This window comes from Ursus arctos, unplaced genomic scaffold (assembly GCF_023065955.2).
Source record: "Ursus arctos isolate Adak ecotype North America unplaced genomic scaffold, UrsArc2.0 scaffold_18, whole genome shotgun sequence".
Lineage (NCBI taxonomy): Eukaryota > Metazoa > Chordata > Mammalia > Carnivora > Ursidae > Ursus > Ursus arctos.
In genome coordinates, this window is record NW_026622852.1 from 54147765 (window position 1) to 54168322 (window position 20558).

Sequence of the window (20558 nt, forward strand, 5' to 3'; positions counted from 1 at the left end):
GCGGACTCTATGTCATACTTGATAAACATCTTTCAGATGTCTGACTTGTCCCACCTGCCAGGCCGCTCTGGGTCCAGGGCCCCACCAGTCCCTCCTTGGAGACCGCGAAGTCCCCACCCATGGCCCCCTCATCTGCAGCCCAGCCAGGCCCCCTTCAAAGATTCCTCGGCATCTTCCCAAAACACCGTCCTCACTGTCCTAGGAGAGTCCCCCTTTATGGGGCCCTAGGGGGTCTGGCCCTCACCTCACCTGGCAGGCTCCAGCCCCTGCACTTGCCCAGTGAAAAGAGCCCAAAGCAAGTTTGTGCCAACCTGGACAAACTTTTAGGGGATCTAGGTAAAAAACAAGTCATCTTTGATTCATTCATTGCGTCACAGATTCAAATTTAATAATGTATTGCACAAAATCTATTTAGACCCATTCTTTTCTGCTCAAACTTCGCAAAAAACCCACAAAAAAACACTACCACCCCCACACCGAGTTCTCCGTCTGCATCATTATCGGGGCCTGCTGGCTCCCGGGGCCAGCACTCCCCTGGGTCCACTAGCTAAGCCCATGATGCTCTCCCTAGAAATTTCATCATAAGACGGAAGTGTCCATTGGCGTAACATTCAGACAGCTGGTTTTATTTTTTATTTCTTTTTTAAAGGTATTCTTTATTTGGGACGGGGCAGGGGTGGGGGGTATGAACGGGCCTCGCTCCCAGGACCTTGAGATCATGACCTGAGCGGAACGAAGTCAGACGCTTCACCGACCGAGCCCCCAGGCAGTTGGATTTCAAAACTCGATCCTGTAGGAATGCGTGATATCCCCAACGCCTCCGGAAGTGTTCAGAGACCTTCAGAACACTTGCTTGTCCCCCATCCAACACTCACAGAGTGTGAGGCCACGTGCCATGCCCTCAGGAATGATGACTAAATCAGTGTTCCTTTGCCTTCTGTCCACCCCCAGCCCACCCCCAGCATTCTTCTTTTTTTTTTTTAAGATTTTATTTATTTATTCGACAGAGATAGAGACAGCCAGTGAGAGAGGGAACACAAGCAGGGGGAGTGGGAGAGGAAGAAGCAGGCTCCCAGCAGAGGAGCCTGATGTGGGGCTCGATCCCAGAACACCAGGATCACGCCCTGAGCCGAAGGCAGACGCTTAATGACTGCGCCACCCAGGCGCCCCCACCCCCAGCATTCTAACACTGTTTGGGGGTGTCTGTGCCAAATGCGTCTTCTCCAAGCAGTGCTTTCGGCCCCAGAGAACTGAGCGAGCCTCTGTAGCAGGAGCCCCGAAACAGCTCAAGCGCAGGGGACCACCGTCACTCCTCAAGGGTTGTTTTGCCTTCTCTTCAGACCCATGCAGTTCTTAGAACTCGAGCCTCGGGAGTCCTGGGTGTCTGAGCAGGCAGTGTCCACTGGGGGCGGGGAGCAGGCCCACCTCCATCGCAGGGACGAGGACACCCAGGCACAGGGAAGCCAAGGGTCAGCCGAAGCTCTCCAGCGGCAAAGGCTGTGTGCTGCGGGGTTCTCTTGGAGGCCTTCAAGCTCATGGCCCCTGAGCGGAGGGTGCTCCCCTACCCCCTCCCTTGGCATCACCCGACCTTACTGGCCGTGCTGGGGTCCTGAGGAGTGTGTCCCCCTCCCCCTCCCCACGTCCCCGCCCCACCTCTTGCTCCCTGGGACTTTGCGCAGGGGGCATCCCCTCTCCTAGCCTCACCAGAGAACGGGGACGCCGAGCCCCCCCCCCCGTGTGGGGGGTGGGGCTGTGAGGAGGCTCAGCCGGACAGTCCCCAGTGCCTAGCACAGCTTGGTTCCACCTGTCAGTGCCTCGGTCCAGCCGGCACCTTCCCGTGCTTCCCGGGCTGGGGCCCTCTGTCCTCCTCCATCAGCAGCTCCGGGCCCGAGTCTGGGCCGGTTTCCACCCCGGGCTCCTTTCTCCTCCACCCGCTGGCCTGGGGTTGTCTGCGTGGCTTTGGTTTCGGGGCTGGCTGCTTGGCTACGGGGGCTCCTCTGGAAATCTCTCTCTGCCATTTAGTGACCTGGTGACCTTAACCTCTCTGAGCTTGTTTTCCGCATCTGCAAAATGGAGAAAAACAGAGGATCTACCCCTCACGTGACTGTCCCGAGTCAGCCGGGTCACCTTACAAGCTCCGTGGCCTCTCCCACCTGCACCCCCTCGGCCCCTGCTCTGGGGGTCTCACGGGTGCCTCTGAGGAGAGACTCTTCTCTGCATACACAGCCGACTTGATTTTGGCAGAACACCCTGCCCTGCGAGGTGTGGGGGGTTGGAGGCACGTATAGGTATCTGATCGGCTGGCCGCATGACCTGGTGTCTGGTAGGCCCTGGCCGCGCCTAGGGGCTGGGCCGGGCTGAGCAGGGCTGCTTGGCCGCCAGCGCTGTTGGCTCAGGGGTGTGTGTCTGTGTGTGTGTGGCGCGAGGGGTGGGCAGCAGGACAAGGCCTTGAGTGTCAGCTACACACTGCCCAGCCCACCACAGCTGCGGCGACGAGGCCCCACAGCCCCCTGGGAGAGTCGTTCCCACCCACAGCCCACGGGACAGGGAGGCCCAAGTCAGTGGAGATGACAGCCCCGGGTCTGGCGCCATTCCTGGCTGAGTGCCCTGAGGTCGGCGCTGGCCTGCGGCTCCCTAGCCGAAGCCCGAGAACCCTCCTCTTGGCTGCTCTGGGAGCCTTTGGGCCCGGCCCGCTGGCTGCTTGGACACCAGCTCCCAGGTGCAGCGCAAGTTGGGGGAACGCAAAGCGTCTGCCCCACCTTGCCTGCCCCCTCGGCTGAAATACCTCTCCACCGACAAATTCTCCTTTATTAATCACCTTGCGTGTTACTGTGATACAACCATCGACATGGTTCAGGAATCAAGCTGAATGGAAGCGAGCGAGTCAGGGCTCACGGGCCACATCATCCCAAAGAGCACAGCAGCCCCCCCGGGGGAGACGGTACTGCCGTGCAGGGCGAGTCGAGGCCTTGGGTTTCCCTTACCGGCACACCCTGCACCCCAGCCTCCGTCTCGGGGAGGCCCGGAGCCCCTGGCTCTACAGAGTCCCGCCTCTAGATCCTTGGGAGCCTGGGGATTGGGGTACAGACACCGGCCCAGCAGCGTAGAGGGCAGGGAGTGGGCTAGAGCTGAGCTAGCAAGAAAAGGACTTCCCAGCCTGCTGCCCTGGTGAGGGATGGGCTCTTCTGGTTCCTTTCCCTGTAGGCGGGCTCATGGGTGACGGGCCGGGCGCCTGGGCCTTATGTCCTACTCAGCCTCTGAATTCAGCCCAGGTTCCAGGCCCCAGGACATGCTGGGGAGACCCCATGGAAGGCACTGGCTCAGGCCTGCAGGCCCTGCTGGGTGGGGGAAGCCATCCCTGCATTAGCTCGGCAGGGTCCAGCGGGGAGGGAGCAAAGGAGCGGAACCCTGGTGGGTGGCCCACTCCTGGGGTTGGCTGGGCTGTGACACCGGCAGGCCCGACAGCTCACAGCTTGGCCCGGGGGTGGCTCTGCAGCAGAGCGCGCATGTCCAGGAGCGCCTTCTCCAGGTAGTGGGCCATGCGGGCAGCATTGGTCTCGGCACAGCTGTTGTAGGCCGACACGGAGAAGTTGATGTGAGCCTCCATGGGGTTATAGCAGACGCCATAGCCATCTGGGACCACGGGCCCAAAGAACATGACGCAGTCTGTCTTGGCAGGGACCTGGAGACAGCACAGGACGGAGGCTTTTGTCCTACCCCACCAGCTCCCCTCCCCCCCACCGCGGTGTCACCAGCCGGCCCTTCTGTGTCTCTGCTCGAACTGTGCCCTGCCCGAGGTGCCCCTTCCTCTTTTCCAGCAGATGCCTTACTTCTCCTCCTCCTTTGGGGTGCAGTTCTGGAGTCAACCCTCTATGGAGCCTTCCTTGCCATTCCTGAGGGAGCTTTAAGTGCTCCCTCCTTGAGCCTCCCCTGACCCCCAGCACTTCCTGGGGGGGTGGTGTCACTGCCTCCGTCCCTGTGCTTCTAGCCTACACTGTGAGTCCCCAGGGACAGGGATGGTGGTCTGTCCCTGCTGTGTCCCAGTGCCCAGCCATGGATGGCATGACTCAGATGTTCCTTCGTGTCTGACCAGTGGATGAATGAAGTTGATTCTCCCCCGTGGAGGGACTCTGACTCCTTCTCAGTCTCCCTGAGCTGCCGTGCAGCCCCCTGGCGCCAGCTCTTCCACTGGAACTCAGCTGCTTCCGCAGGGACATGGGGTGGCCTCTATGGGTCATGCCACCACCAAGGTCTGACCATGTTCTGGACCTTGGCTCTGTTCAGCGTAGGCTTTGTCCGGCCCCAAGGGGTCTGTTCCATCCCACCCCAGGGCACCTATGGCAGTGGCAGGGGCCCGGAGGGCAGGAAAGCCTGGACGGCTCCGGGGCAGCGGCCCACCTGACTGGTGGAGAGGTTGAAGTGCATAGCGATGGCGTAGGAGGTGTCCATGAAGATGTCGGGCATGCTCACCAGGTCCTCAATGGCCTGCAGCTTCAGGCCCAGCAGGTGCCGGTCGAAGGCCTCCCCCCGGATGGCCTGTGAGAAGGGGAGCTGTCAGGCGCAGGGGCCGCAGGCCCAGAGGGTGCCCCGACCTTCCTCAAAAGCCTATGGCAGCAACGCCACTTCCACGCAGTGGTCCCTTGGAATCACGAGACCAGAGGGTCCAGGCAGGTGAGCCCTCACTTTACAGATGGGGAAGCCGAGGCCCAGCGACCTGCCCAGGGATTTAAGAACACAGGCCTCCAGCTGGGTGACCTGGCCCCATCCTGGAGCCTCACTGTTTTCATCTATAAAATGGGGATGGTCACTGAATTTCCCCTTACAAGGTGGCAGTGAGATTGAGATGGACATCCGCATGGAACATGGGCAGAGCCCGGCACACACAGGGGCTCAGGGCCAGATGGGAACCCTCCCGACCACCGCCCAAGCTGTCAGAGGGCAGGACCGCTGCTGTTGGCCAGATCCTGCAAACCCTCAGCATCGTGGGCTCCGGGGCCACTGAGGAGGGAGCACGATGCAACATCTGGAGGCTAACTCGGGACCAACAAAGTCACTGGGCCCGGCCTGAGTTTCTCCAGCTTTAAAAGGGGGACATTCAGCCTTGCTCCAGGTGCGCCGAGTGCCCCAAGGTTTGGGGAGGAGGGGTTCGTGCTACAGGTGAGCAGCCATTTGCTGCAGGGATGGACAGGCAGACGGACAGCCGGGACACGAGGTCATTCGGTCACCTGGTCGGCGTAGGCTCGGTGGGCGTGCACGGCCTTCCGCAGAAGCTCCACCCTCTGGTACTCCTAGGGGGTGAGGGGGGTGGAGCACATGTTCCTCCCCTGTTCCTGCCGCCCACACCCCAGTGGCCCACGTCCCAGCCAGCACTGGAGTCCGCCGCCCCTGACCCCTGAGAGCAGGAACGGGAACAGCCATCGCTCTCGTCCGTCCTCCCCCAAGGCCTGACCCACGGGGCAGATGCTCGCCGCAGATAAGTGAAGGAACAAATGGTTCCTTTTTGTCTTTGGCTGCCAGGAAGCTCAGGGCCAAATTCATGACCCCACCTTCTGGGAGATTTGCGGAGCCCACCGGAGGGCTGGAAGACGGTAGATGCGCCATCAGTGGTGTAATGACCGAGTGGACGGGAAGGGAGGCCAGCTTGCCCACCCTTACCCCAGACCTCTCACCGACACACTGGGGTCATCCATGGCTTTGACGAAGGCCAGCGAGTCCATGGAGGCCGAGCGGATGGTGTCGGTCCGGCCCAGGTGAAACATGCGCAGGGAGGCACTCTCGTAGGTGGCGCAGGCCTGTTTGTAGATCCTGGGGGGGGAGAAGGAGCTGAGCACCGCCCCCTTCCCCCGGCAGGTGGCCCGCCTCCACCCTCAGGCCTCCTCGTGCCTCCTCCATGGGGGTGGAGGGGTGGGGGGGGAGAGGGGTGGGCACGGGGCGCACCTGTAGTAGGCCAGCTGCAGCGCCATCTGGACGAAGGCATCCGGGCTCAGCTTCTCGGACTTGGGGAAGTCTTTCCCGAAGTGGTGGAACACCATCACCATGATGTCCAGGTCCTGGATCATGCTGGGGGGCGGAGCGGGGGGGGGGGGTGAGGGGCAGGCACCCGGCAGCCCCTCCCAACCCCAGGGAAGGCCCAAGAGCAGTCTCAGTAGCAGCCGGGTACGATGATAGACCCGGAACAGGAGCCTGGCAGGCCCCAGGGACCTGGGCCTTTAACGTGACTTAAGCCACCCGTGCCCGGTGCTCACATGCTGAGATTCTGCTTGGCCTTTTCAATGTCGCTCTTGATCTCGGGAGTGATGTTGAACCGCAGCTTCTTGGGCATGGGCAGGGGCACCATGGGGGACCGCACGAGCTCGGGCTTCTTCCTGCATGGGACACGGGGGCCTCGGGAGCCTGGGTCCATCCCCTGGGCCACGGGTCCCCGAGGCTGGAGGGAGCCAGCCTAGGAAGACCCTGGGTTTGCTCCTTAGAAAACTGCCTTCGCTCCAGCTTTCCAGTGGCCACACGGAGGAGGCCTGCAGAGGGGAAGGGACTTGTCCGAGCTCCCGTAGCCAGGAAGTGGCAGAGCCAGAACTCAAACCCGGGTCCGACAGACTCTAAGCCCAGGCCTTCCTCTGGCCTCCTTTGAAGAAACAGATTCCCAGGCACAAGGGAGAATGGCGTTCCCCTACGTGTGTCGCCTGCCACAAGGAGCTAAGGAACCGGGTAGAGGGTGGGACACCCACACTCACGTGAACTCAATGACGTGGTCCACAAGGGCAACGATGGGGGGCCCCTCCGCTGCTGCGTGCTCATAAACAAGGCCACAGGAGCCGTCTTCTGCCACAATGAACTGTGGAGGGGAGCAGGGAGCCGTCAGGCCCAGGGCCCTGGAGCCACTGTCTGCGGGCTGGGTCCGTGGGCAGCGCCTCTCTGAAGCCATCTCAGGGGTTAGGCGGACTTACTATTGTGATTAGTAACAGCGAACGCTCAGCAGGGGCCTCGGGCCCATTCCAGGCCACAGCAAGCACGTCCCACACTCATACACCTCACTCTGTCCCTGCAGTACCCTCCCCGGGAGTCATTTTACAGGTGCAGAGAGGGAAAGTCACGGCCACGACCGCGCGCTCTGCCTGGCCCCACAGCCCAGGCTCTCTCTGATGTGCTGCAGGGGTGACAGTGGTCTCTGGGCCAGGCCCAGTAATGACAGGCCGCCCGCCCGGTAATTACAGCCACATCCACCTGCCGGCTGCCCGCCTGCTTTACTAGCTGGGAGGCCAGGGACGCCCAGGCGAGGGGCAGGAAGTCCCGAGGCTGCAGTGGGCCAAGCGTGGGTGTGCGTCCTGGGCGGGAGCCCCGGCCCCGCCGAGTCCTCACCTGCAGCGTCTTGTCGAACCAGCGGTTGCCGCTGTTGAGCTGGCACCCGCCGCCATGCAGCATCTGGCCGGCCACGTGGTTGCGGTACACGTCGTCGGAGACCCGAGGCACGGGGGCGTCCAGGCACAAGGTGAAGATGCTCTTCTGGATGGAGCGCACTGATTCCCGGTTCACCTTGTCTGTGGAGGCAGGCGGGAGGGGTGCGGGGTGGGGCTGAATGTCAGGCCTGGGGAGGCCTTGGAGGCCGACAGAGCATTCACCTAGGGCTGGGTGTGGGCGTCAGAGCTTTACCCTCAACAGGGCCCTGCAACCCCCCGGCATCCCATGAGGCAGGGCCCAATACTGGACCCCCATTAGAAATGAGGGAACAGAGGGGGCCTGGCTGGCTCGATGGAAGAGCACACGACTCCTGATCTCAGGGTTGTGAGTTCGAGCCCCACACTGGGTGTAGACATTACTAACAAAATAAAAATAAACTTAAAAAAAAAAGGTGGGGGGGGCGCCTGGGTGGCTCAGTCAGTTAAGCACCCAACTCTTGATTTTGGCTCCGGCCATGATCTCAGGGTTGTGAGATCTAAGATGGAACCCCAGGGCTCAGCGGAGAGTCTGCTTGTCCCTCTCCTTCCCCCTCTGCCCCTCCTCTCACTCTCGTACATAACCAAATAAAATCTTTAAAAAAAAAAAAATAAATGAGGAAACAGAAGTCTCATGTCACGTGGAGAGCCAGTGTGGCTTAGGGGCCAACACAGGGGGTCTGGCTCTGGGGACGACGCCCCTGACCAACACAGGATCTGGAAGGAACGTGGAGGCAGAGGTGGGGTCTGCAGCCAGAGGACCCGGACTGTTACTGTAACTTGCTACTTAATAGAGGGAAACTAAACCCAAACAAGCCTTAGTTTCTTCATCTGTGAAATGGGCAAACACCCACTGTGAGTTGAGAGGATTCAGTGAGAAATGTGGCCACACAGGGCCTGGTGGGGGCCTTTCTTCTTTCTTCCACCCCCACCCAGGGGTACCTTTGATGAGGGTGTTGTATGCCTTGGCCCAGGAGTTGCGGTGGTTGGAGGTGAGGATGCCCACGGGCTCTTTGTTGGTTTGCAGCGATGAATTCCAGATCTTCTCCAGTTGCACGAAGATCTGATCTGATGTCAGGGGAGTCCCATCGCTGTGGTACACGTCCAGCTCAAAAAACTATCCGGGCACAGGCAAGTGGAGAGAAGGGAGGCGGGTGGGGGCCTCAGACTGGCAGCAGTTACCTCCCACCCCCACCTCCTCCTGGCCTCGGCAGCCCGGAAGTCATAGTCAGTGCCGGCCGGCCCAGGCCCCGCGGAGGGGACAAAGCCAGGCCACAGGTATGAGAGGGGGAGAGGGCCCTGCATGGCTCTCTCCCAGGCTGGGCAGGCCCGCGGCCCCTCCTGGCTGCCCTCAGGCTGGGGCCTCGAGGGGCACCCAGCGGAGACGCCCAGGAGATGCCTGTTCCTGGGGCCGCGCGGGCATGTGCGATGCGGGGCGGGGGGGGGGGGGGGGGCGGCGGCTGACCTTTGGCCCTGCCCCCCGCCTCCCCTGCAGCCGGCTGGGAGCCCACCCACTTGATAGTTGTGCACCACAGTGATGTGCATGGGCGGCTTCTTGGTCTTGCTGAAGCTGATGACGGTGTCCTGCTTGGGGCCCGGCACGCGGCAGGAGGAGAGGATCTGATAGTACTGCTCCATGCACAGCGGTTTGCCCCCCAGGTACTCCACGGGCAGGGCTTCGCTGCGGGGGGGGGGGCAGAGGGACAGTGAGGGGGCCGCCAGACAAATAAACGGGGAAGAGGACAAGACCGACAGGGAGCTGCTGCTGGGCACAGCTGAGAAGGGGGCTCACGCAGGCGGTGTCCCTGCCCCTACTCAGCAGGAGCCGGGGGGTGGTGTCAGGAGGCCTGGGTCCCACCCTGGGTGGGCCCTGCTGGGGTCACCCTGGAAACTCCCTTCCCCTTCTGTGCTTCAGTTTGCCACAGATGAAGCACTCAATCAGCCTCTGTGGGCCTCTTTGGCTGGGACCCCAGTTCCAGGGGTCCGTAGGGACCATGTGGCCAGGTGGCCGTCTCAGCAGCTGGAGCAGAGGACCTAGGTGTCCCAATCCCCACACTCTGTCTCCCCAACCCCAACAGAGGCTGCGCCAACAGGAAGGGAAAGCGAGGAGCTCTGGGCCAGCCCGGCATCGGTCTGCTGATGGGACTTGCCGGGCCTGGGCTAGAGTGGCTGTGGTAATTAGGCGTGCGGGGCGGGGGCGGGCTGCTCACTTGTCAACCATGGCCTTGAAATCCAGCACGCCCTCGATGAATTTCGCAGCGAACCTGGGGGAATCAATTAGAGATCAGAAGCCGTGTGGACTCTTCGTGGGAGGTCCCTGATCAGGGACAACCATGGTGTGAAGGGAGGGGCCTAGTCAAAGGAGAGGACAGACTGCTTCACTCCTGAATCACGGCTTGCAGAAAACCTGTGTTTGAGTCCGGGCTTGCCTTTCTGAGCCAGCTTTCTCTTATCGCTAGAGGCAGGGCTCTTTGAGGGCCCAGGGAGATACTTCGGCCAAGCCCTGGCAGGATGTAGGTGTAATGAACGGAGGTACGATTATAGCTGGTTTACTCGTCAGTGCTGGAAGCTTCTACCCACAAAGGGCCTGAAGTCCTGAGCCACAGCCCGGAGCCTGGGAGGAGGTCACCCTTCTCTGAAGCATCACTTAGAGAGGGACCTGGGACCTTGGGGGACAGGGAGTATGAATGGGAGGGCAGTGGCTCAGGGTGTCTCCTCTGATAGGTACCTTCCTGTTTTGGGGTCTCTGTGTCTCCCAGGCCACCTCGCTCAACCTGACCTTCCTCCTTGGATGGTCTGGGCCACGCCAATCATGCCTGACACCTGGGCTGCCCCTGGCTCTCAACATGGGGACCATGGGCTGAAGTCTGAGCCAGAATTCTTGGGGTGCCCTGGTCCCTTTAAGAGAAGTGGGTGGTAGCCTTGAGTGGCTGGTCCTTGGGCAGGAGATCCCTGTCACTGGTATTTTTATCCCTGGTAGTACTGGAACAGAGGCCAGGGCAAGTGACATGGCCGAATGTGGAAAAGGGGACTGTGTATAAAGGTCACCCCTGTGGCCAGCTGGAGAGAGAGAGGAGGGGGGTGAAGTGTCAGAACTGAGGTGAGGGATAGCCTCAGGTTTAGAGGGAGGGAGGGGACACGGTCCACAGTGTGGTGACCAGTTATGAAGCTCTACAACCAGGAAGACCCTGCTTTCTCGCCTGGATCAGCCAATCCTGAAAGGATCAGCCAAGTCCTTTCATGCTCTGAGCCTCAGTTTCCCCATCTGTAAAATAGGGATCATACTCCCAACTTCATAAGGCTGCACGTAGGGATGAAAGATAATGACTAGGACTGGGGCCCCCGCAGTCTCCTGGGGGATTGGACGTCAGGGCCCTGGACATGCCCAGAGCCCTGTCCCAGCCGCAGCCACTCACCGGAGCTGTCCCTGCAGGTCCACAAAGTCCTGTTTGGGCAGGGCCACACCAGGGTTGGAGTAGATGACCAGGGGCTGGCGGTACTGGAGGTAGGCTGTTTTGAGCCACCATTCGGACAGCTGGGAAAAGGACCAGAACCTGTCAGGCATGGGCAGGGACCTGGCTGGGCCCCATTTGCCCCCTCCATATAGCGCAGATCCTCAGAGTGAATGCTCGGATCCAGAGCCCCCCACTCCCTTCAACCCACCAGCAGCACCCCATCGTTTCCCCGTCTCCTGAGGCAATCCTCCTTAGCAAGAGAAATCAGGCAATACTGCCAAGCCAAAGATTCCAGAGAGAAAGACAGGGCAGGAAACCTGCAGTTGGGGGTGGGGTGGGGTGAGGCAGAAATGGGAATCATTTTCCTTTCTCTTACACACCCTTTTTTTTTTTTTTTAAGATTTTATTTATTTGACACAGAGAAAGAGAGCACACGCAGAGGGAGCGGCAGGCAGAGGGAGAGGAAGAAGCAGGCTCTCTGCTGAGCAGCGAGCCCCATGCAGGGCTCGATCCCAGGACCCCAGGATCATAACCTGAGCCGAAGGCAGATGCGTAACTGACTGAGCCACCCAGGCACACCTCTTACACACTTTTGGTCAATGATTTTACTACTTTTAGAAAGAAAAAAAAATATATGCCGGATAGACAAAAAAGGGGAAAAGGGAAAAATCTACAAAGTCTGATGAATGTGTTTTTGACCGTCCCGGGTAGACTTTCTCCAGGGAGCCAGGAGTGCATGGGCTCAGTGCAGTGTAGCCCTTGGGACCCTGGTCCTCCCTGGCCTGGGTTTTGCTGGTGTCAGACTGGGGTGCAGACACTCCCTTGGGTCCCAAGGCCAGGGCCATCTGGGGAAAGCTCCCTGCGAGGGTAAATCACCGCCCTCGAGAGGAGGCGTGAGCGCCACATCCTGTCTCCACCTGGTGGTCTGTCCTCTGCCCAAGGGGCGCTATTTCCATCGGGCAAGCAGTCTCTCTGGGGCCCAGGCACGGACAGGTTGTTGAAGGCTCCTGTGTCCGGGCTGTGCAGACTGCCACTGACTGTCATCCTTGAGCCTTACGTGCTGACTGGACTATCCCTCTTCACTCCGCCCCTGCAAGCACATGCCTCAAACACCTCTCTGGCCGGTCTCTCCATCCCAAGGCCCCTGCACCCCCCCAGTTTCCTCTCCCCTCTCAAACGGCAGTGGGACCTGCCTCTTCACCACACAGGTTCTGCTTGGGGAACTGCTGGCCTGTGGCACCCGGCCACCAGCCGTGGGCCCCTGGCAAGGGGTGAGGGAGGACGACCTGCCCAGGTTGTACAGCAAGCCATTAGCAACGGCTCTCTGCCGACGTGGGCTGAGGACAGGGCTCCTGGTCAGCCAGACCGTCCTGTGTAGCTCGGGGCCTCCCTGAGAGCGGCTGCGTGGCTCTGGGCTTTCAATCTCCCTCTCTGGGCCTCAGCTTCCTCATCTGTGGATCAGGGAAGGGCAGACAAGAATTCCCTTCAGCCAGGGGGCCGCCACTCCACCAGGGACCTCAGGGGCTCTGGCCAGAGCTGGGAAATAAGGGCGATCCTACAGGTGTGGGCATTCCGCCACTGAGAATCTGCTGGGCATGAGGGCTCTGTGAGTGGAGAAGGGGATACCCCTACCCCTTTAGCTAGAAGCTTCTGTGGGAAGGAGTTCTGGGCTAAAAATGTTGGAGAAACTGCCAGACCACAGACTCTCTAAGTGCCTGCTGAGGCTCAGTACATGCTACCTGCCAGCTGATGACTCCCACCCCCTGTGTGCAGCCCCCACCCCTCTACCTGCCCCACTCAGAGCATCTCCCACCTTACACGGCCAGAACCCGGCTCTGGTTCTCTCCCACAGAACTGCTCTCCCCTCGGCCCTCCCTGTCTTGGCCAGTCTCCCTCTTCTTCCCCCCCATGCAGTTGCTTTAGGTCAGGACTGCTCCCCCCACAGTCCCCATCGGCAAGGAGGGAACTGACGGAGGGAACTGACTCACCCGCCCTCTCCCTGCCCGCATCTGCCTCGGGGGTTCCGGCGCCAGCCTCATCCCATGCCTCCCGCCCCCAGGCCCGCTTCCCTCCCAGCAGTCGGGGTGCTCCTTTTCGGTGTTGAGGTGTAAGACGCATACAGAAAAGCGCACGCAGCATCAGTGTGGACCCATTTACACGAGCTGCGCACACCTGCGTGACAGATGGGGCCAAAGAACCAGGGCGATCTGATCTGTCACCGAGCAACACCAATGCCTGGCTTGGAGCCGTCCTGCGGCCGCCTCCCACGGAGCTCAAGTCCAGATTCCTTCCTCTGATGCACCCCCCCACCCAGCCCCAGACCATTGCGCTATATTGCGGCCTCTGCTGCCGGGCACCCTACCTAGGCTCTTCCCACATTTGCCAGGGGTTGTTCTCTGTCTCAGATGCAACACCATCTCCTCTCCGCCTACTCAGAACAAAGTCACCGTCATTCTCCTCCCTCCCTTTTTTCTCCCAGCAAATTTCACTGCCTGAAAGAAACCCATCCACTCGCCTGTATGCTGTTTAATCACCTCGCTTCCCACCCGCCTTGAATGTCAGCCCCAAGGGACCGTGGACTGTGTCCTCCTTGCTCACTCAGGGCCCTGCCTAGTGCGAGACACAGAGGAAGCCCTCAAGAAACCTCGTGGCACGAAAGGATGTGCCAGAGTCGCTGGTTCCTGGGAAATTCAGCGTGAGGCCCGCAACGGGCCACAGCGAGGGATCCTTTCATGACCTGAGCCTCTGAGAGGGCCCCGGGCCCCTCAGCCTGTGTGGGAACAGGGAGCTCCACTCACCCAGTTCTCCGTCTTCCTGGCCCTGCGCTCCAGCCCCTTCTGCAGGCGCTCCCCGACACCCCCCGCGGTCTGAAATTCTTCCACCAGCTGCTTGGTTTGGGCCCACTCCTCCTCGCTCACGATGGGTTGCAGCGCCTGGAGGTAACGGTCCAGGGACTGCTGCAGCGCGGGCACGGGCAGCCGAGGCAGCGAATCCTGGTGGGCCTTGAGGCGGCTGGAGACCTTCGCCAAGGAGGAGGGCTTGAGGAAGCCCAGGGGCTTCACCTGCAGGCAGCAGAACACCCTGTTCATTCTCTCACTGGCTCTGGAAGGCCCTGGCAATCCCACAGCTATGGTCCTGGGCACTTATGTGCTAATCCCTGGGGTCAGAGATGGCCTCTTGGGTGGTGCCTGCCTGGTTTCCCAGCCCTCAAACTGTATGTCTCCACCTCCCAGGGGCTGGGAGATGCAGGGGGCGGGGGTGTGTGGCCAATGATCCTGGTGAGGCTCCAGGGAACCAAGTCGGGATGAATGGCACCTGGTGGGGGTGGCAGAGCTGAGAGTGACCTCTCACCTGTCTGGAGGCAACAAGGCCCCACCTTTCTCACTCTGGTAGGATGAGCCAGTCAGCAGGCCGTGAGGTGACTGCTCCCCCCAGGGGCCCCCCACCTCCTTTTCTCCCACCCTTGCCAAGCTGAGAAATAAGAGGCAAAAAGAGAAAGAAAGAGCTGGATGATGATAGCACCTTTGGGCAAGGGCCAGGGCTTGGTTTTTATCTGTGGGATGGGGACAGAGTCGGCACAGGGGTAGCGCTGTGGTAAGCAAGAGCTGAATGGCCTGGTAGGTGGGTGAGAGACAGCAGAGAAAGTTTGGGAGACCCTGGAGGTGGGCAGAAAGAGAGACAGAAGATCCGAGGCTATAGGCAGCAGTGGGCAGGCAAGTGGCAGAGGATCGTTCCATACCTTCTCTTTCTGCTGCCCGTCCTCCATGGCAGGACTGAGGTTCTCTGCCCTGTCTGTCTGCCTTGGGCTGGGCCTCTAAGCCTAACTGTGCTACCCAGTGGGCGAGCAGAACCTAGCAAGAGACAGCCACTTGCCCGGGCTAGAAAAAGAAGACAAGAGCCAAGATTCAGGGGGGAGGCAGAGGCAGAAGTGGCAATGGCTTTGGTGGCTAGGGTGGCATCTAGGGTTGTGGCTGTGGCAGGCACCCTCCCTAGCTGCCAGAAGTGCAGGATGAGGGAGCAGGTGAAGGGGCCGGTAGTAGGCACTAGAGTAGGAGGAAACCTGGACTATGTTCTCTTCTCTTCTCTGGGTGGGCCTGGTGCCAGGGCCAGGAGGGATTTAAAAATCCACCTGTTGGAATCTGCGTAGGTTTGTTTAATCATGGAAAACTTGGCTGGAGGCAGAAGCTGCCTGGCCATTGAGGTTACACCACAACCCTGAAATCGGTCCTGTAAATTGGGGTTGGTGCAAGAGAGCAGACGCTGGGAAAGGGCCATTAAGTGGCCAGTGGCTGCTAAGAGCTCATCCGGTTTCCTCCAGGACTCTTGCAGCCTTCTGGGCCTCCCTTCCAGCAAAGCCTGCTTCTCTTGAGCTGTGGCTCATTCAGCTGGGGGCCAAGAGTGGAGGGCTTTGGGCACTAAAAAATAAACCGAAGGAGAAGGCTGATTTTGGGATTCTGCTAGATTTGAGTCACCAGATCTGGGGGGTTCTGGCCAAGTCTCTCCTTGCCTCAGTTTCCCTAGCAGTAAAGTGATCAGGCCACCCAGCAGGTCCTGGAGGATGACCAAGAAGATGTCTGTGAGACGGGGGCACTGCTCGGGTGTCACTGGCAAGGGTGACGTGGAGCCTTAGGGTTCTGGGAGATCTGGAAGAGCTTCTGGGCCAGCGGATGGGCACCCTCAGCCCTCTGGGCCAGGTAGTGTCTGTTTGAACATCCTTCTTGGCACAGACAGAAGGAGATACAAGCAGAGATATGCTTGGAGTAGAGGGGAAAAGAACTCAAATTAGAGTGGCAATACTCCTTGGTGCCCTGTGGGGAGGATTCTGGGGTAGACATGGACAAGTTGGTGGGGAGGGACAGTGAAGATGAAGGGTATGGGGCTGCCACCTGCTGCCTCCTGCCGTTTCAGAGGATCTTCTAAGAAGCCCAGCTTGAGGCCTCCACATGAATTTCTCTGGCCACACAAAATTCCCCAAGGGCCATGTGATAAGCCCAAGGAGACTGACCAACTGGATGAGGTTGGAGAAGTGGCTCTGCCCTGGGCATAGATGGCTCAGGCTGAGCATGCGACAGGTGTGTGAGTCAGGGAATAACCGGGGAAGACGCCCGGTCTCGGCAACTTGGCTCTGGGTCTAAGGGTGGAGGTGCTGCCTGAAGCCAGGGTCCCCACTGCCTTTTCCGGGTGGTTGGAATTTAGGGCCACACGATGTGGGTTCGATCGGATCTCTGACCTTGAGCCTCAGTCTCCTCTGCCAAGCAGGGCTAGTCCACCTGCCGATCTAACCCCAGCAGCTGTCGGCCGGGTAGGACAGTGGCCACCCGGCCGCGTCGCCTCCATGGCCTCTTTCTTCATTCCGGCTCAGGGCGTGTCTGGCCCAACTCGCCGCCCGCCCGCCGCGTCCAGGGCCCGCCCGCCCGGGTTCCTCGCCGCACTCACCACGGTCCTGGCCGCGAAAGCCAACATCTCTGCGGCCCGCCCGCGGACACGCAGTCCGCTCGGTCCTCCGCACTAGGCAAAGTCCACGCCGCTGCTTCCCTCCCCCGCCGCCGTCGGTGGGTCTCCGCTAGAGCCTCCGGGCCAAGGTCGCCGCGTCACCGCCGCCGGCCGGTAGAAGCGGCCCGGCGCCCACCCACCGCGTCGGGCGGGCGGCGGGCTGGGGGCCCCGGGTAGTAGGATTCTAGGGGCGGGCCCACCAGCCGGTTGCGGGCCCGGGCCGCTAGCCGCAAGCGCGGGGCGGGGCCACAGCGCTGGGCCGGGCTGGCCAGGGGCGGGGCCGAGGGCGCAGTTAGTGGTCGCGAGACCCCGCGAGGCTGTGGGACCCAGGAAGAGAGGCAAAAAAGGCTGCTGTCCAGCTCGCCGTCCCACCTCCAAATGCTATCTAAGCTGTTGGAGGCAGTAGCGTGCACCCTTCTCGGTCCTTTTGGTGTCCTTGAGCGGTACTCTCAGAGCGGCAGGAAAACACAACCCTGTCAATAAGGGAACGTCCTCTAATTTGCCTCGGGATAGGGTCAAAGATGACAGGTGGGGAGCGCCCCGCACAAGCATGGCTGCCGCGCTCCCACAGCCCGGCGGACCGTTGGCTGGTAGGGAGGCGAGCCGGCCGTTGGCGCGCATGCTCCCAGCTGCCCCGCACCAACATGGCGGCCGCCTCCCCGTGAGCCCCGCAGCCGCAAGCCGGCCGTTGCTGGGCATGCTCCCTGAGTGCCCCGCACCAGCATGGCGGTCGTCTTCACGGGGGTGACTTTAATTCTCGGTTTTCGGTTATAGCCGGCTGGTGCTCCTTTCTCTTCAGAAAGCTCCGAGCGCCTGGTGGAGCCGGGGAAAGGGAAGGGGTGCGGGGGTGAAAGGTGAGAGGGGACTGCAGGCATCCGGGCCGGCTCCCGGCGGGAGGAAGATGGCTGAGGGCGAGCGGCAGTCGCCGCCAGGTAGGACGACCCCAGCCCGGCGGGGGTCGGGTAGGGGCGTGGGGGCGGTGCCCGGCGTGGGGGCGGGGAAGGGGTGTGGTGTGGGGGGGGCTCCGCGATGGGGTAGGGGGCGGGTCGGGAGGTGGAGGAACTCCAGTGGCAGAAGCTGCTGGGCCCCGAAGACGTACGTGTTGGGGGGATTTGGGGGCGGGCAAGGACCCTTGGAAGCGAAGGGGTGGCAGGTGGGGCGCAACACCTGAACTTGGGGAGCCCGAGGGCCGGGTGGGCAGCGCCGTGGCCAAAAGGGGGGGCCTTTTCCACATCTGGGCTGCGCGTGCTGAAGTCAGCTCTTGAGCTGGTGGGGAAGCTGCTAGGGATGGGGGCGAAAGTGATTTTGGTGGCTGCCTTCTTTATTAGCCCCTGCTCAGGGGGTGAGGGGTGGTGCTCTGTGGGCCTGGGCCTGCCTCCACCCGGTTTCCAGACTCCTCCGCACCCTCCCCACCGCACATCCACCTACCCTCTCCCCTCTTGGAGGCGGGGCTGTGCAGTTCGTTTCGGTGGCTGAAAATTTATAGAGAGAAACTGCCCTTGGTTGTGTAAACCACTAATTTAAAAAAGCTGATCGTGCAAGATGAGTCTCTTCCTAGCATCACGATCTGTAACTTATTTACACTGTAGCCTGGCTTTAGTTCATCTCAAATAACTGGGATGGAAGTACTAGGGAAAGGATCTTCTTATAGAGACCTGTTTCCTGGAGAAGGGGAAGGCGGTTTGCTAACACCCACCGCTGGCACCGAGCTAGGAAGGACTGACCGTAGATAATTTAAAATGCTGACAGGGCGAATAGGTTGGCCAAACACAGCTAATGTTTTGAACGCTTTGAATATTCCTTCTAACTGTCTTGCATTTTGGGATCCCTGGAAAGGTGTCAGGAAGGAGAAATAAGACCAAAAAAGGCATCTGTCTCCCCGCCCCGCCTCCCAGTAGATGAACAAAGAACTGGGTATGGACTCTTAGGGCATTTGAAACCAGACGTTTACTTCATTTTGTACAAAACTTCTGTGGCTGTGCCCTTAGAAGTTCTGGTAATGCCTGTGAGAGATAGGAGCCAACCAGAATTCCCAGTGAGATGAATGTGTCTCCGAAGTTGGGTGGCTGGGGAGGCAGCCCATGCACTGGAAGAGATGAAGGCTCAGGGAGGATATCTGTGGCTGGAAAGAGCCAGGTCCCGGGAGGTGGTCCTTTTTTGAAGTTGGAAACAGGACATTTTGGAACAAGTAGAAAGAACTACTTCGCTCAGACAGTGTAGTGATGAAAACCTTGGATTTTAGAGTTGTACAGACCTGGCTCTGCCTGGAGATCACATTCTCTGAGCCTTGCTTCTCTCTGAAAATGGGGCTGTTAATACCTTCTCCACAGAGTTGTAGTGTGTGTTCCAGAGATGATGTGGGCAAAACATGGGGCATGGGGGGCGGTCAGGAAATGTTGTCCTTTTAAAAGGTGGTACAGGTTGAACATGTAGGCTGGCTTTCAAATGATAGATGGTATTACCTTATAATTTTGGGGGGTATTAGGAAACATCTCTAAAACTCTAGATATTTCCATCTTACACTGTGAGCTTGTGGGGTATCCACCTGTCCCATGGCACCTTTGTCTGGGTTAGAGTCTGAGGCCAGAGGGACTCAATCACAGTCCCTGATTTGAAGGCTTGTTTCTTTTATTTGAGATTGCATGTTCCAGTAACAACACGTGTGTACGTTTCATTAGTGGTTGTTGCAATGCTTCCTACAAGGTAGCCATTCCCCTGCCACCAGGCCTGGCTTGGAGGGTTTCCCACCTGTGAAATTGCTTCAGAAAGGCTCTCCCCTGGCAGGGAACTTACAGAAGAGCTCTTTGTTCCTAATGATCATTTGCAAGTTGATTATTTGAAATGTGGAACACATTTTCCCATAAAAGCAATGATGTTAGGTTACCAGCCTGACCTATAAAGCTTTTAATTTAATAGCTTTTTAAAAAAATATTTTATTTATTTATTTGATAGAGAGAGAAAGAGACAAAGTATGAACAGGAGGGAGGAGGTAGAGGAAGAGGGAGAAGCAGACCCCCCCTGAGTAGGGAGCCCAAAGAAGCGGGACTCGATCCCAGGACCCCGAGATCATGACCTGAGCCAAAGGCAGCTGCCACTGAGCAGTGGCACTTAACCCACTGAGCAACCAAGGCACCGGTATTTAATAGCATCTTAAAGTAGTAATTTATTAATAGTAGGGGCCTCAATTTTGGGTTCTGGGAACAGGGCTTGTAGAACAGGTGGGAGGAGGAAGAGAGTTTCTGATTTGTGTTTTGGGCTCTGGTTTGAATTTTGAATTAGGCAGAGGTTTGCCTTCCTCTCATCTCAAATTCTCTGTCCTACTCCTCAGGTCTCCAAGTATCCTAGAGCTTTCCCTTTCCTCAGGGTCTCTCCAGGCATGCCTCATTCTCCCAAATGTCACATGTTCCAGGACCGTCTTAGGCCCCTGTCCCCTTTCTCTATGCAGGCCATGTCAGTTAGGTTTTAGGAGGACAGCAGGGGGACACATTTATCATATGTCTTGAGTGACTCTTTCTGGAGAGCTTGGGTTTTTAAAAGAAAGTGTTAACTAATACAACAGATCTGCAGTAGTAGATTCAGCCACAGTCCCTGTCCAGGACCCTTGGGGCCAGATGTATTTTGGAATTCAGAGTTTCCCAGATTTCAGAAAGCAGCACCCCATAATCAAAGAAAAATACTTCTGCAGCAAAACCTAAATTCCCTAAGAGGGAACAGCAAAGCCTATAAATGTCTCCGTGTTGATTTAGGTTTAAGTTTTGTACCAAACGAATTTGTGCCAAACTTATTTTAAAAACTTGGGGTTTTGAGAACTTTTTATATTTTGGAATTATGGAGAAGACACTGAGGGCTTGTATTTCCCAGTGTCACAGAGTAAGGGGAATCCTGCAGCGTGGGCCCCATATTTTTGGCAAGAGAGACCACTCATACTAAGCAGTCCACTTTGGTGCAAAGTTTGCCTCTAGGTCAGCACGTGGAACTGCCCTGTGTTTACCTTTCCCCAACTTCTGCAAATATAGAAACTCCATTTAAAATAGGGTTTTTTTTTACCTGATTACAAAATTACTGTCTGTTAGTTGCTATTGTTGTTGTTGTTTTTAAGAGGAGAGAGAGAGAGAGAGAGAGCGCGCGCGCGCAGGCTCACGAATGTGGGGGTGGGTAGAAGGAGAGGGAGAGAGAGAAT

At 58.9% G+C, this 20558-nt stretch overlaps 2 protein-coding genes across 7 annotated transcripts in view; one reads left to right on the plus strand and one right to left on the minus strand.

Moving 5' to 3' along the window:
* Positions 1 to 2790: 2790 nt before the first annotated feature.
* Positions 2791 to 16623, minus strand: CRAT (carnitine O-acetyltransferase). 3 transcript variants are annotated; one of them, XM_026514157.4, is made up of 15 exons: positions 16322 to 16623; positions 14625 to 14763; positions 13684 to 13947; positions 10847 to 10965; positions 9641 to 9694; positions 8946 to 9111; positions 8373 to 8547; positions 7357 to 7535; positions 6732 to 6832; positions 6246 to 6365; positions 5938 to 6060; positions 5670 to 5805; positions 5226 to 5288; positions 4399 to 4536; positions 2791 to 3682 (listed from the first exon to the last, which is right to left on the minus strand). In XM_026514157.4, exons 2-15 carry the CDS (start codon positions 14649 to 14651, stop codon positions 3467 to 3469), a joined length of 1881 nt encoding a protein of 626 aa, XP_026369942.3. In that variant the 5' UTR covers positions 14652 to 14763; positions 16322 to 16623; the 3' UTR covers positions 2791 to 3466. The 3 variants fall into 3 exon arrangements, with proteins under 3 accessions (XP_026369942.3, XP_048079350.2, XP_026369943.3); XM_048223393.2 differs by having other exon boundaries at positions 16116 to 16623; XM_026514158.4 differs by lacking the exon at positions 14625 to 14763.
* Positions 16624 to 16702: 79 nt separating this feature from the next.
* Positions 16703 to 20558, plus strand: part of PTPA (protein phosphatase 2 phosphatase activator) — a 29117-nt gene continuing 25261 nt past the window's right edge. The window contains exon 1 of one of the 4 annotated variants that reach the window (XM_048223394.2): positions 16703 to 16906. In XM_048223394.2, the coding sequence (XP_048079351.1) occupies positions 16900 to 16906 (7 nt within the window). In that variant the 5' untranslated portion in view covers positions 16703 to 16899. Of the gene's footprint in view, positions 16907 to 16960; positions 17311 to 17415; positions 17532 to 20558 lie in introns of those variants that run through there. The other 3 variants (XM_026514160.4, XM_044389667.3, XM_048223395.2) reach the window with 3 other exon arrangements.

Coding starts and splice junctions, on each gene's coding strand:
- CRAT (XM_026514158.4), bottom strand. CDS start 16,348: ATGTTGGCTTTCGCGGCCAGGACCGTG. Junction 8,548..8,945: donor CTGTGGTGCACAACTATCAA/GTGGGTGGGCTC, acceptor GTGCCCGGATAG/TTTTTTGAGCTGGACGTGTA. Junction 6,833..7,356: donor GGTTCGACAAGACGCTGCAG/GTGAGGACTCGG, acceptor TCCCCTCCACAG/TTCATTGTGGCAGAAGACGG.